Source organism: Hirundo rustica, chromosome 14 (genome assembly GCF_015227805.2).
Source record: "Hirundo rustica isolate bHirRus1 chromosome 14, bHirRus1.pri.v3, whole genome shotgun sequence".
NCBI classification, from domain to species: Eukaryota; Metazoa; Chordata; class Aves; order Passeriformes; family Hirundinidae; genus Hirundo; species Hirundo rustica.
The window spans coordinates 2,070,258-2,085,774 of record NC_053463.1 but is presented as its reverse complement, the minus strand read 5'-3'; the positions used below and the strand labels follow the sequence as shown (position 1 = coordinate 2,085,774).

General features: G+C 51.1%; 1 protein-coding gene across 2 annotated transcripts in view; it reads left to right on the top strand.

Moving 5' to 3' along the window:
- Nucleotides 1–15,517, top strand: part of NEURL1B (neuralized E3 ubiquitin protein ligase 1B) — a 127,322-nt gene that overhangs the window by 104,208 nt on the left and 7,597 nt on the right. For both annotated transcript variants that reach the window (XM_040078614.2, XM_040078616.2), the window contains exon 2: nt 13,675–14,235. In XM_040078614.2, coding sequence (XP_039934548.1) covers nt 13,675–14,235 — 561 coding nt within the window. The remainder of the gene's footprint in view (nt 1–13,674; nt 14,236–15,517) is intronic.

Genomic DNA, 15,517 nt, shown 5'->3' with positions numbered 1-15,517 from the left:
TCCTTGTAGTTTAACTTGACCAGTCAAATCTAGAAGGGAAAACTCAAATTAAATTTCTCAAGGCTCAGGCAGCTTTTGCAGGTGAGAGAGAACACATTTTATTTCTCCCTCGTTTAACCACATAATGATCAGATTGACAGACGCTGTCTGGAGAGCCGGATTTTCCCGAGCAGAACAATAGTGGAAGTTTGACTCGTTACGAACTAAGCTTCAAAGCTTGATTTGTTTAATATCCATAATTAATGAATTGTTTAAAATAGTCCTTTCCTCCCTCAATCTGATGGTTGCCAGGGCAGATTTTTAATATCAGCGCAGATGATTTCCCTTTTGTGGGGAGCCCAGGGTGGGGCGTCACCCATCAGCCCACGAGGACGCTCTGATGGTTAATTAATAAAATTATTTGTGAGTTATTTCTCCCTGCCGTGCCAGCCCTGTGCGGAACAGCTGGAGTTTATCACTTAGTAGGAGTGCGTTCACATTTTTCTTCTCCAAAATTTATTTTGACTCAAAAGGAGCCCCTATTCAAAGTTATGTGCTTCTTTCAAAATGCCTCTTGCTCTTAGAAATATTTAAAAGCCACTTTAAGAAACAAAACAAAACCAAGAATTTCCTTCCCAGCTCCCTGGGCGAGCTCCCTGTTTCTCCCACCCTCGTGGAGCACTCAGCTGACCATCCTCCAAAGCAGAGGGACATTCCTCCCGGAGAGGTCAACACCACTTCTCATCTTAAACCAAACTCTTTTTCAAAGCCTCCTTTTTGTGTGCATTCCTATTTAGTCAATGTTTACAGCCCCGTGCAAATTAACTGCGCTCCTGTAAATACCAAAGTCTGTGGGCACGCTGGAGGAATCCTCTCCAAACCACGTCAAGCAGCCCTTAACCACTGGCTCAGATTTTCCTTTGAGATGAGATTAATGGTGTGAGCTCGTTACACAGTCCCAGAAGGAGGGAGAAGCTTTTCCTGTGTGCCTCTGGATTTTGGACCGTATTTCCCCCCCATCCCTGCCTCCTTCTCTTGGACACGTGGAATCCTGCTTTCCCCGCCCGCAGGGGGCTGAAGGTGATGGGCAGAAATGCTGGGTGGGGCGGTGCTGAGGATGTTTCTGTGCTGTGTTCCTGCATTTCCCCTTCCCGTGCCCATTCCTGCATCCCTCTGGAGCGGTTGTTGGGCATCTCCAGCTGTCACTCATCACCACACACTCGACATCTCAGATCTCTGCCCTACCCGGACAAGGCTCTTCCCAAGCTCTCCCCATCCTTTGGATAATCCTGGGGTTGACTCTGGGACGAGGAGCACTGTTAAGAATTCTGGAGAGGAAAATGCTGCTTGAACCTGAATCACCAGCAGAAGTGTGTCCTTCTGACTGGGAACAAACCCCTGCACCCAGCTCCTCATAAATCTCTTTTAAAGTCCCTTGAGGAGCAGCTGAGGGAGCTGGGGAAGGGTCTGGAGCCCCAGGAGGGGCTGAGGGAGCTGGGAAGGGGCTGATCCTGGAGAAAAGGAGGCTCAGGAGGAACCTTGTGGCTCTGCACAAGTCCCTGACAGGAGGGGACAGCCGGGGGGGGTCGGGCTGTGCTCCCAGGGAACAGGGACAGGAGGAGAGGGAACGGCCTCAGCCTGGGCCAGGGGAGGCTCAGCTCGGACAGCAGCAGGAATTTCCCCATGGAAAGGGAGCTCAGGCACTGGAAGTGCCCAGGGAGGTTTGGATCCCCATCCTTGGAGTGTCCCAGGAAGGGCTGGAGGTGGCACTGAGTGCTCTGAGCTGGGGACAAGGTGGGGATGGGGCACAGCCTGGACTCCATGGGCTGGGAGCTTTTCCAACCAAAACGATTCTGGGATTCTTTGCTGGTTTTCCTGCAGTTCTGATTTGGCATTTCAAAATGCTCCATGAGCAGTGAAACCTGGAACAGGCAGTGTCTGATGGATTTGGGACCAGGGAAACCCCTGCTGTGGCTCTGTTTCGGTAACTTCAGGCTGCCTGTACACCTGGAATCCCTTTTCCAGCTCAGAGTCCCAGGAAGATGATGCAAATGGGAGCTTCTGGGTGTCCTGAGTTTCGAAGAACTGGTGGGACAGTGTGGAGTTGTGTTTTACTGTGGCCAGAACCACAGAGGCTCGGAGCTGTCAACACATAATTGCGTGTTTTGTGTTTGGTAGTAAAAATTTGTTCTACCAAAAAGAAAGAACAAAAAGAACTGCCCAAAGAGGAACAAATTCTTTCTCTCTTCGCAGCTTTTCAGATGTGATTTATAGGTGTGTTTTTCCAAGTCAGTCCAAACAAGACCAGTGAAGGGCTCTGAATTAGTTTGATTCCGTTAATTGAAACAAGAGCCATCTGGGTGGAAATGGGAGGGTTTAGGCAGCTGCTTTTGTTGTTTCATGTGGGATTTCTAATATTCCCAGTTCCACAACTACCAAGGAGTGCTGTTGGGCCATGCTCTGGGGTTTAGAGGAGGAAATGGTCAAAAAAAAAAATGCAAAAAACCCCACAAAACCCAAAATACAGTTATAATAATAACAACAACGTGCAGCTCTGCAGTGAACTGTTTGGAAAGTATTGACCAATGGAGTTCTGCTGAGCAACAGACCAGGCTCCACCTCAAAAACGTGAGAAAACAGGATGTAAATTAGGGCTTGGTACTGCTGGGCCTGGCGTTGCAGAGCTGTTTGATCTATAATTCACACCTTTACCCCAAGGATTCTTTCCTATAGGGCAGGGAGCAAAAAGAAAAAAAAAAATGTTTTGGTCATTTTCTGGCTCTTCAACAATGCAAGGAATTGTGTCTCATCTCCAGATTGTTTTTGGTTCACCTGCCTCTAACATATTTTGGCTGTGATACCACGAAGACAGAAAGAGTAAAGGGAGAAAAATGTTGACGTTGATTTAGGTGTGCTGGGTTCAAACCCCACGGGAATTAAGGTTGACACAGAGGCTTAAAAATAAACCTCTCTTGCTCAAATCCTTCTTGTGTTGAAATAATTGAAGCCATTTGAGATGAAGGAAGAGGGCTTGAGGTCATGGTGTGTCCAGTAATGGTATGACTGTATTCTTTTTTTTTTTTTTCCTTTGGTTTGGACAGTTTAATGTCTCAAAGTGGGTCTTGTTTCCTCTTATTAATTCCTGCAAATATCACGGAAGAGGATCTCAGAGCCGAGCCGTGCAGCAGCCAAGTGTTGCACAACCACCTGCCTCTCAGACTGCCTTCACAGCTTAGCAGTGAAATCTGCATTTTTAAAAACCTCAGCTAAGGAAAAGAAGGATGTATCTTTTTTTAGTGGGATGTTGTCCTGCGTTTCTGGACCAGAATGCCTCTCTTTATTTTTCTTGCTTTTTTTTTTTTTTTTCTTTTCCCCTATAAAATTTGCTTTGGATTTGTTTCTGAAGTATTAAAAAAAAGAAAAAGAAAAAAAAAAAAGCCCCAGCTTCTTTGTCTGGATATTTACTAAAACAGCCAGCAAAATATGTGATGTTATTGTACAGGTTGGACCGTGCACGAGTTGAGTGAGGTCATCAGCTCTTCAGATCCCTTGGAAAGAGAGTTTGGCCAGCATTAAATTCATTTGAAATCTCCCTGCTGGGGCGGCGCTGGCTTGGGGCAGCAGCCCACCAGTGAGAGCTCCCAGTGCCACCAGTGCCACCAGTGCCACTGTCCCCAGCGGGGAAAGGAGCCTGGCAGAGGAGCAGAGCTGTGCTGTGCCCCTGATTTAATTATAACCAGTTACTGCCGTTGCTTTGCCCTGTTTTGGATTCTTTACATATTGTTTTGGAAAAGCTTAGCGGAATCGCAGCCTTTGTATATATAAAATATAGGATGATTGAAGACCTGGCCACTGCTTTATTTAGCTCCCTCAGCCATGCGTTCCTCCCTGAGCATTTTCCCCTCCTGCTGCCAGATCACTGTTTGAATTGTGTGTAAATAGAAAAAGAGCTGTGGACACGGTTAAAAAATGCTGGAAGTGAGGTTTATTGGGAAGAGCACCTTCCTAGAGGCCTTTCCCCCCCTTTTCCTGGGGTTTTTGGCTCTGTTAGGGCAGATCTAAAGCCCTGTGTGGGTGCCACTGTTAAATCTGATGGCTCTCTGGTTATCCATCCCTGTTTGGACTGGAATAGCTCCACTGTTTTATTTTCTTTTCAACTGAATTCTTTGGAGTGTAGAGAAGTTGTAATTAAGAGGAAAAAGAAAAAAAAAAAGAAAAGGTACCCTTAGAACCACTGTGAAGAGAGATAAAGACAAAAGAGGCTTCTGTAAAAGTGAGGGAGCAAGGAAAAATAGCAGATTTGCTCCTTTTATCTTGAGGATTTTTTTTTTGGGGGGGGGGAAAGTTGAAGGAGGAATGAATGGCCAAGCTCTCCTTTCTGCACCTGCAGCGTCGCTCCAAGTGCTGCTCTCACCCTTCAGGGAATCCCGGAATGGTTTGGGTTGGAAGAGACTCAAAGATCATCTCATCCCACCCCCCTGCCGTGGAAGGGATGCCTTCACTAGCCCAGGTGCTCATCATCTGCAGCTGTTCTCCCTCCCCAGCCCTGGAGCTGGAAGATCCCCGTGCTCAGGGAGAGGTTTTTTGGTGTTTTCAGTGAGTGTGGAAATCGCTCCCCTGCCTGGAGCCGCACCCGCCCCACCTGAGTCACCCACGGAGCTGGGAGGGCTGTGACAGCGCAGCTCGTGTCCTGGCCCAGCTCCAAACATGCTTTTGGGAGGTGGGAAAGGCCTCTGGATTGTGTACAGCCCAAATCCAGAGGGATGAAGTAAGGTAAACACAGCTTTTCGGGGCTTTTCGGAGAACAATGCGTGGAAAGCGAAGCCCAGTTGCCACTACCGCTCTTCAAATATTCATATTTTTTATAATTTTTCCCTGTGTCACAAGCTGCCCTCGTGGTGCAGCGCCTGTCTGTAGGGGATGGGTGGGTTTCCTGCATCGGGGAGACAACAAAATGCTTTCCCTCTTTGTGTTCCTGTCCCTGCTGGAGGCAGCGCACGGACGGGCTGTGGGAAGGACGTGCCAAGTCCCAGCGCCGTTTCCATGAGCGCTGCGTTGAAACCATGGCACGGAATGGAGCTGCAGCTCCCAGGATATGAGAAGGGAATGCGTGCCACCCTTCAATTTCATTAAAAGCCATTAACATTGGAATGACACGGTCACTATTTATAAGTCCCCGGTGCAGCTGGCCTGGAGAGAAGGCTCAATGGAAAGAGGGAGTTTATTTGCATTAATGGTCCTGACGTGCTGCTCTGGCAGCAGGAGGAGGCTGAGGGCACGGACCGTTTCAATGTCAGTGGTTATGGCAGGCACAAGTTCTTGTAGCTCTTCCACAAATCCCAGTCCTGGCTGGAAAGGGGAAACGCCGGAATGATGCTTTTGAACCAAGGCGCTGCTCTGAAAACCTGAGCTCTTCATCCTCTCTGTGGGGCAGAAGTTGTCCTGGGAGTGAGGAATGAATGGGAGGAGTTGTGTGCAAAGAGCCCAAGCCGGGTTTTTTAATCTGTGAGGAAGACTCCGGGATCTTTGCTGTGCAGAGGGATCAGTCAGGAGCAGGGGATGGGTGTCACACAGGGAGAGCCACGGCCTCCAGGGGCCAGCAGCACTCACTGCCAGCAGCGTTTTGGGGTCTCCTGGGTTGCTCTTAGGCCGTGTCTGTAGTCTCACCTCAGACCCTATTTCTGTATGAATTCAGTGAATCTAAGCAGAGCCCAGCCTCCCCAGAGAACATGAGGTTTTGTTCACATCTCTGCTCCTCTCTTCCCATCCTGGGGTCTCCAGCTGTGTTCATTCCTCCCAGACCAGTCTTTCCAGCCTCAGCTGTTGCATATTTCAGTGCTCTCTCTGCTTTCTGGTGCACATCGCCTGCTTCCAGAAAACAATAAATCACAGAAATAAATATTTTAATCCCTGACTGACAACCACCGAGCATTTAGATTCGGAAAATCTTCAGTCTTCCAACCTAGTGGTGATCATTCCCAACCTAGCATTCCTCAGAAACCATTTGTGGAGTTGCTCGAAGAGCCGTCAGCCGCTCCCTTCTCGCTGCTTTTGGTCACCTCCCAGAACTCCGTGATGGACTCCGAGAAGATAAAGTGAGCTGAGCAACCTCTGCTCTCCCCGAGCCGAGCTTCACTTTCTAAAGAAGGTAACAACGGTGCAGAAGCACAAATACATCAAGCCAGGGGCGGGGGTTTGCTCTGCTGGTGTACGGCCTGGTGTGCGCTGCACGTGCAGCTGATTAGTGAGAGCACAGCCCAAAAACCCCCGCTCAGAGCCCAGAGAGTGGCTGACTGATCGTTTCTGACAAGACTTTTTTTTTTATCTTTAGCTGGTAGCCAAAAGTTCCGACGAGATTCGCTCGACGGCTTTCAAGTCCATGACATCTCTCGGCCACGCTCTGGCTCGGGAGCGCGGCTTTGGGAGCGACACGAGCCAGGACTTGGGTGTCGAGCCCGTGGAACAGCTCAGAAGGAGCTGTGCCATTTCCAGGGCTCCTCATCCATCATGCAGCTGCTTTCATCGCTTGCACTGAAGGACTTAAGCGGGGATTATGGCATGAACGCTGCCTTTCCTCCATCCCGCTCGCTCTGTCTCTCATTAACCAGCTCTAAGAATTTGTTACTCGAGTTGCAGACTCATTGACCCAGATTCCCTAATAATACAGAGAAGATTTTTTATTTTTTTTTTTTCCGTGCTTAATCGCTGGCTTCTGTGTATACTTAGTGCTATTTATACGCAGGAGGACTAAAAGCCTGTAATAAAGATGGGACAGAGTTTGCAGCAAAATTCCTGCGTGCCCAGAGCGAGAGGCGCAACAGGAGAGAGGCAGAGGTGAGTGTGGGTGGATGTGCCCACCCTTGCAGACCCAGCAGCAGGTTTTTTTGGGGGGAGCAGCCCTTGCTTTTACATCCTGATCCACGATTACTGGTTTATCTCAGGGCTCCCCACTTTGCTCTGGAAGTGCCTCTCCATCGAAGTCATGCACTGGCTTTCTTTGTGGCACATTTGATTTCTTCTACCACCAGACGCAAAGCCAAGCAGAAAGTCTGGAAGAATGTCCCTGCCTGGTTTTCCTCAGCCTTTGGGGCTCTTCTAGGTCGTGGAGGATTTGCCATCCGCACTTTCCATCCTGAGAGCAGAGCTTCTGTCGTGGTTTATTTTCAGCTGGTGGCTCCTGGGAGGGACTCGTCGGAGTTTCAGCTGCACTCCCCATCTTTTGGCTTCAGTGCTGCTGCCATGAGGAGATGCTTGGGATAACCAGGAGAGCCAAGGCTTGGTCTTGGCTTTCCTTTCAGGGCACCCCTTCTTTTGCGGGATGTGGCTGAGCTTTGGTGTGGGCTCCTCACTGCAAGAAAAGGGTTTAAGCTGAAAGGAGCAGCAATGCAGGAGATCTTTTCCTGAGGGCACGTTGGGAGACAGGAGGTGGGGCAGGGCTGGAAAATGCAGTGGGAAATGGGAGGTGGAACAACCTGGAAATTACTGAAAGCTCCTGCTGGAGCTGCCTTTGCTGGTTTGAGAAAAAGGATCAGAGCTAAAGGATTTTGCCTAATGCTGTTGGCAAACACCTCTCTGTTTTCATGGAGGAACACCTGCAAGTCCAGAATAAATATGTCATTAGCCCCTGCCGGTAAAGAAAATGGATTTTAGCATTTTTTTTAAGAAGTCCCCCATAAAATGTCCGATTTCAAGCGTTTATGGGTTTTCTTGTGGAGACAGGCACAACTTGATTTTGTGAGCTGAAGTCAATCCTTGTTCTCTGCCAGGGATTTTTCTGAACTGTTCTGCAATGAGAGAAATGATGTATGTCCATGAGATATTTGCATCGAGAGTTACCTCAGCGCCACAACACTGCATCTTTTAATGAAAAAGCGACTCTGGTCTGTCTTTTCTCCTCCTCCTCTTCACAAGCCTTTCTTCAAAAATTTCACGTTTCCGTAATTCATCACAGGCTCTTCAGTGTCCCCTTAACACCTCAATTTCTGTGTCACTCTCTTGCAAATGAACCTTTTCTGAATTCCCTGGAAGTTTGTTTCAGGTTAAAAGACCAGGTAAAGAGACATTACATCAGAACTGGTGGTGCAAACCGTACCAATTCACACAGGGGGGATTTTATGAATTGAATTTTCCAGTGTTTGAGCCAGCAGGACATTCAGAAATGAGGCAGATTTTTAATTTTTTATTGGATTTGTTAGCCCAGCTTTCCAAATCCACAGCATTGAGCATGGAATAGGCCACCCCAGTGCTTCCCACAGAGCTCCCTGACACATTTTCTGGATTTACAAAAAAAAGAAAGAAAGAAAGAGATGTCTAGACAGCACACTGAACTTACGTGTGAGCAGACTTCTATCTCTTGTCCTCAGAAGATAAGATCGTGTCGGAGCAGAACCCTGTTTTGTGTTGCTGGGGATGTTTGGTTGTCTGCAGTAACAGCCTCCCCTGCCTCTTCCAGCCTCCCAGTGGCTCCAGCAGCGGCCATGCCGTGGGATGATGGTTCTGAGGATCTGCTTTGGCTGGATCATACTGGGATCCACTGGGATTGGGCTGTTTCCACCAGCTCGCTGTCACGCCGTGGGCTCGCCCTTCTTGTACCCACCCGCTGGGGTTTTCCTGTCATGAAGCAAAAGCCACCCTGACTGCAGACACCTCGTTCAGTGTCCTGCAGCAGCAGCAGCCACCCGAGCATCTGCTGGGATGGGGAGAGGTTCCAGTGCTGCAGACAAAGCAGAGCCCATAAAGATAAGCCGTGGGTGTGTTCGGTGGATTCCCTTTCCCCGGGCACGAGGCTCGAGGGATGGATTTCGGGCTGCTGCATCTCAGCCTCTCCCCTGAGCTTTTCAGCCTCTCCTCTGAACCTTTCAGCCTCTCCTCTGAACCTTTCAGCCTCTCCTCTGAACCTTTCAGCCTCTCCCCTGAGCTTTTCAGCCTCTCCTCTGAACCTTTCAGCCTCTCCTCTGAGCCCTCCAGCCTGTCTCTGGCCAAGGGCAGCCCATGCTCCCGCAGCAGGGCCATGTGTGCTGCGAGCTGTGGATGGTCCCAGTGATTTTCCCTCTCTGTATCCACTGCACCGCCCTGTCAGGCACCAAACTGCCCCTTGCGATCCTGTGGGCCTTTTTGTCCTGGATTTACTTGGGAAAGGCCCTGAGGAAAAAGCTGAGGGACCCAGGGATTGCGTTTGGTGCAGACCATGGATTTGCCGGTGACGCACGAGGACGGCAGCGCTCTCCTCCTCCTCCTCCTCCTCCTGTCAGGCTGCTCTCGCTGTAGCTCTGGTCTCTTTCAGCATTATTCCCTTCTCCCTCATTTTAGGGGTATTATTCCTGCCTGGCTTGTCAGGGCAAGTGAAGGCAGGATCGATCTGGCTCGAGGTCACTCCCCAGCTGAGCAGCCTCCTCCATCCCGCGCCCCTGGGCGAGCAGCAGCCTCAGACCGGGCTCTGGAGCTGAATTTTGTCTGCTGCTGTCAGTGGGATTACAGTGCCACTGCAAACCCAGGCCTGTGAGCAAATGGGTGAAAAAAAAATAATAAAAAAAGAAGTTTATTTTTAGAACTGGAACCATGATAAATATGTGGAATTTGTCCAGGGTCTGCCTGCTGTACCTTTTTGCAATGCAAAGTGCACGTCTGTTAAAATGCCTCCCCAAAGGTCAGCGTAACCTCGGGAATGAGCGTGCTGGCCTTTTGGAAAGCAGGTGAAGCTTCAGGTGAGAGCAGGAGCCCCCATAACCCAAATCTGCCTCGGTGACATCTGACACCACAAGGACGTGGATGGAAACGCCGCCCTGCCAAAAGGGTTTCTCCTTCAGGTGCCAGCGAGGAGCCTCACACCATTCCTCACCCTCCACTTCAGCTTTTCCTTCCATTTTCCTGCCTTTTATATTTGCTCGTGCACTTGAGGGATGAGCTGTGAGCGTCATGTTTGAAACTGGTGAGAGTGGGGATGAAAAATGGAGAAACTCTGGAATAAGAAGAGGGGTGGAACCCCGAGGCATTCCTCAGTGTGTTCATGTCCCCCGTGATGATGCAGCCAGGCTCACAGGGCTCGGGGATTGAAGTGTTTGAGACCCTCACGTTCTTTCAATCCCTTTAGCCTCCCGTGAGGTGGAGGAGCAGTGTTACTCTCTTTTAGACAGGGAAGAGAGGCAGAAAGAGAAGAAATTACTTGCTCCCAAGTGTTGTAGGAATCTCACAGCTGAAAAAAAAAGAAAAAAGGAGTTGGCGTAGCTCTTCGCTGCCTGTCAGGCACCTGGGGGGTAAGGTGGCACTTGTGCCACGAGCTTGGCTGTCTCATTCCCGATTTTTGGGTGGGGATGCACAGCCGGGAGAGGATTTGGAGCAATAACAGAGGGACCGGAGCGGGATCCAAGCTGTGGAAGCCGAGCTGCAAATTAGGGCAATTCAAAGGCACAATTGAAAGGCACAAACATCCTGTGGAGATTCCCAGTCCCCGTCAGCACCTAACGAGTAAAGCACATGGCCCAGCTCGACCCCAGGCGTGTTTCAGTGGGAAAGCTCTGCCTCCATGCCTCGGGTTAGGGCAGGCTTCATTCCACCGGCAGGTGCTCATGTGAAGGGGGGAACAGCGTTATAAATAAATTATCCATTCATTTCCGTCGGGAGCTTTTCCTATTGTTTAGCCACAATATGCTTTCCTGGTTTTTTGTTTTCAAATCCAAACAAACAAAACAAAAAGGGCCAGACCACGACCCCGGTGGACCCAAAGCTGTGTTTGAAGCAGGTGCCAGTGTCCTTGTCCTGTCACTCGTGCTGGTGGCACTGGCACTGCCACCTTGTGCCTTCTGAGAGGGGCAGGAGAAGAACCTGGGTGTGGTGCCAGGGGCATCACATCCCGGGCAGGAGCCTTTCCTCCATCAGGGGGCTGTGGGAGGAAGGCTGGTGCTGCACTGGGGTTGGGAAAGGGGATTTTGGGGATAGCAGAGAGAACAAAACCTGTGTTCCCTGCTTCGTCCTCCTGGCCAGTGTGGGGACGTTGAGGCCATGGCACTTGCAACCTCAGAAGGTTGTTTTTAACAGTTTTAGAAACAAAAAGCGGCTCAGTGGGTTATAAAACGAGGGTTTCTCTGCCTGGGGAGGCTGCTGCCCAGCCAGGCAGGGTGTGAGGTGACACTGAACCCACCCACAGGAGCCCCTGGGATCCGTCCCAGCTCTGCTGGACCAGGTTCCACCTGAAGGGCACAAAACCTGTGTGAACCCACATGGAAAAAGGGGCTGCTGTGTGTGGAGGCGAGGCCAGGAGGGGCTGCACCCTGCTGCCTGGCCCTGCCCAATCCAGGCTCCCTTTGCAGCAGCACCGTTTTTCGGGAGCGCTGGCAGGCACACACGTGGAGCAGCACCCACACGAGCCACGGGTGGGCTGTGCTGGCAGCAGCCATTTCTGCACTTCAGCTCTTCAGCAGGCAAGGAATGAGGTTTCTCCTGGAAATACAGACGGAAATGGCCCTTCCTGGGAACCCTCCTGTGCTGGGGCCCGGGGGATGCCTGCCCTGCTGTGCTGGGCAGGGGGATTGAACACCTGGGGAGGATTTTCCCTTCCCCATCTGCTCCAGGGCTCTTTTCCACAGCCCTGCCATGGAACTGGCACCTTCCTCTCACTGGCTGAGAGCAAGGATGCATTCATTTCCACTGGTGTTTGACAGGATTAACCATTGCACAGCGACTGTCACGTGCAGGGCAAACCTAGAGACAAAACACCTTTTGTATTTTATTATTTATATCCTGCTGCAAACAGGAGCTTTTTGCCTTCATAGCCCTTTGGCTCCTGTTACAGATGCCTGATTCGAAGGGCTAATCCTGTGCTCAGACCTTGCTGCAGCCGCTCTTCCCTTTGCTCAGTGCCTTAGTGCAGGTCCCAGCCTCTCGCTGCCCTGCCTGCTCTGGTTTTGCTCGCAAAAATAAAAAAAAGCTGCCACCACTGCAGCCCTCCTGCCAGCTCCCAGGATATTCTGGTGGGTTTTTTCCAGTGGAGGAAAAGGACAAAATCCTTCCCTTGTCACAAAGCAAAGCCTGGGGTGACACGCAGGGAGGAAGCAGCTTGAAGGAAGGGCCTGGCAGGCGGCTGCTGGAGCTTCAAACGTGGCACAAGAGTTCAGGATGGATGTGAGCAAGTGATGGGGTTTGATATTTAACAGGATGGCTTTGGGCATTCAGGACGTGTTCCATTTCTTGCTTTAAAAATCTACAAAGCCAGGTGCGGAGACAGGAGGAGAGGTGGAGTGGGAGGGGAATGGGGAGACCAAGTTCCCTGGAACACCATGGTGGTGTTGGGAGCCCGGGAGCGAGTCCCCATGTGCTCAGGGATATGCAAAAGACATTGTCTGCACCTCAGGGAGCTTCTAGCTGAGGCTTAAGATTCAAAACTGAGCTTTTTTCATTTCTGCTTCATGCCCGTGTGAATGTCACTGCAGGCCCCAAATCTGCTTCTCTCGAAGTCGGTCTCAGAATTGCTATTGACTTCAAATGCTGCAAGATCTCACCCACCAATTCTCCTTCTCCCATCTGCAGAACGAGGATGGCAGGGTTTCTGTGCCATCTGCGGCGCTGTGAAGCTGAAAACAATCATCATTTATAAAGTGCTTTTAGCTCAGATGGGAGGTTCTGGGTAAAGGCAAGGCGGTGCAGGATGAAACGTTCCTGAATGTGCCAGTTGCACCTGATATCTGAGCCAGGGGCTGGGATGAAGGTTTAGGGAGAATGGTCTGGTGTTGCAGAGGTGCTCCAGCTGCTGAATGTCTTGGATTATTTGTGTCGGTCCAAAGTTCCTGTTCATCATCACAAAATCAGGGCACAGAGGAGCTGGTGGCTGCGTGTCCCACAAAAATCTCCTAAAATCCATGCTCACCTCGAGCACCTGTGATTTTTGACAGCCACAATCCTCAGAGCTCCTGTCTCTGGCCACCGTGTGAGTTAGCAGCACATGCCCTGCAAGGAGGAACCTCGGAACCGCAGGTGCTGGGCTTTTCCAAAGGAAATAGGAACCATCTGATGGGAACAGAGGTTGTTCCTTCCTACCCAGCTTTGTGGAGAAGCTGCCCAAACTTTGCTCGACACGTTTTTGCAGAAAGCTGGGACAGGAAAGAGCAGGAAGGACGTTGAGTGCGTCCAGAGGAGGGCAAAAAGGCTGGTGAGGGGCTTGGAACACAAACCCTGTGAGGAAGGGCTGAGGGAGCCGGGGTTTTTCAGCCTGGAGAAAAGGGGACTCAGGGGTGACCTCATCACTCTCCACAACCTCCTGAGGGGTGGCTGTGCTCAGGTGGGGTCAGTCTCTGACTCCAGCAGCACTGACAGAAGGAGAGGACACAGCCTCAGGCTGCACCAAGGGAAATACAGGTTGGACATTAGGAAAAGGTTTTTCACAGAAGGAGTGATGAAGTCCTGGAATGGTCTGCCGGGGGAGGTGGTGGGGTCACCACCCCTGGATTGTTCAAACAAAGATTGGATGTGGCACTCAGTGCCATGGTTTGGTTAAGGTGGACTCGATGATCTTGAAGGTCTCTTCCAACCCAGGCATTCTGTGAATTCTGGGAATTCTGGGAATTCTGTGAGGTTGTGGCTGAGCGTGCTCTTTTAAGGCGAAATATTTCACATCTCAGCAGAGCAGTGCAGAATCACACCCGGCTGAGCCGAGACCCCTCTGGTTCCGTGCCCCGCTGACAGACGCGCTTTGTCCTTTTGCAGACACGAGCCACCAGGCCCGCTCGGTGTCCAGCCGTCCCTACTACAGCCTGCCCAACAGCAGCCATGAGAGACGCTCGGTGCTGGCCGTGGCGGAGCCGCCGCGCTTCCACTCGCAGGCCAAGGGCAAGAACGTGCGGCTGGACGCGCACTCGCGCAAGGCCACGCGCAGGAACAGCTTCTGCAACGGCGTCACCTTCACCAACAGGCCCATCCACCTGTACGAGAAGGTGCGCCTCAAGCTGGTGGCCGTGCACCACGGCTGGAGCGGGGCCCTGCGCTTCGGCTTCACCATCCACGACCCCTCGCAGATGAGCTCCGAGGAGATACCAAAGTACGCCTGCCCCGACCTCGTCACGCGCCCCGGCTACTGGGCCAAGGCTCTGCCGGAGAGGTTTGCGGTCAGGGACAATATCTTGGCCTTCTGGGTGGACCGGCACGGCAGAGTCTTCTACAGTATTAACGACGAGGAGCCCATCTTGTTTCACTGTGGTATTAAAGTTTCCGGGCCGCTTTGGGCCCTCATAGACGTCTATGGAATTACCCACGAAGTGCAAATTCTAGGTAAGCGCGTCTTCGGGCCTGTGGGCTGCTCTTTCTTGATCCTGTAGGAAAAGTTGCATGATCTGTGTGATTCTTTCCATGGGACACTTAAGGAAGTGAAATTGCTGTTGGTTTTGTACCCCCAGTTAGTAGTTTTTTTCTTCTGCCAGCAGTAGGGATGCAGGAAGCAATCTGTTCCAAAGATGGCAGTGATGGAAAGTCCTAAGGCCGCATATCATGGGAAGGGATAAATGGAAATCTTTACCTGTAACTCCACTCAGCTTTGTCTGAGCTGGATGTGCTGCTTTGGCATGGAAAAACATGGAGCAAGGTCCCAGGGACTGAGGAGACAAAAAGGACCAGTTGCGGCTTTGTCTATTCTTTCACGGTTACTGCCAGTCCATTGGAAAACTATCAGTAATCGCCCAAGAGTTCCCTGGAGCCCTTCCCCAGCCCCTCTCTCTGCTCTTGGCCATGGTCCCAGCCAGGCTGGCAGTTTGAGGGGCCGTGTTGGCATTGTGACCCTTCCCTGGCACAGGGACACCACTCAGACCCCCAGAATCAGGTGGAGTCTGGCTGATTTGCAGCCTCAGCCTTGGGGAGGGCTGCAAGAGGGGCTGAATCTGTTCCCAGTAGCAAGCCCAGCTGATGGCCACGGAATGATTGTCCTTCCGTGGATTTTACAGCATTGAAATTTCTAATGAATTCAGCGTCAGATGGAGTGTTTGGACTGGGCTGCACCACAGGGAACACTTTAAAAATCCGAGAGAGTTGCTCTTTCCCGGAGGCTCCTCGGAGCTGATGGAGTTTTAACAGCCAAAGCCAGCTGCACCTGCCCCAGGGGAAGGTGCTGCCAGCCTGGCATGGAGCAGGCACCGGGGATGAACAGTGGAATGGTGAGTCCAGAGGGCAGGCAGCTCCATCACACATCCTTCTGAACGGTGCCAATTATTTTACAGGCAAGAAGGCCACACATAAACAACCCTTTTCCCTGTCTGCTGTGCCTCAAATGTGTAATTAAAGCTCAGCAGCAGCTTGTCCTGTAATTGCAGTTGCGACGCCCTCCAGCCTCTGGTGCTCGTCACAGAGGAGAAGGAGTGTTTGCTGTATTGGCCAAGGCAGCTGCTTCGCCAGAGCTCTCCCTTCTCCTCATTAAATTGGAGTTTGAAAAATAAAATGTAGCTCCTTGCTGCTCCCCACCTCCAGTCCTGCCGGCAGCATCCAAGAGTTCCCAGTGAAAGGCTCAGGCTGAGCGCACCTGTACTCTGATGGGAGGGTTTTTAATTAAAATACCAAACCCCAC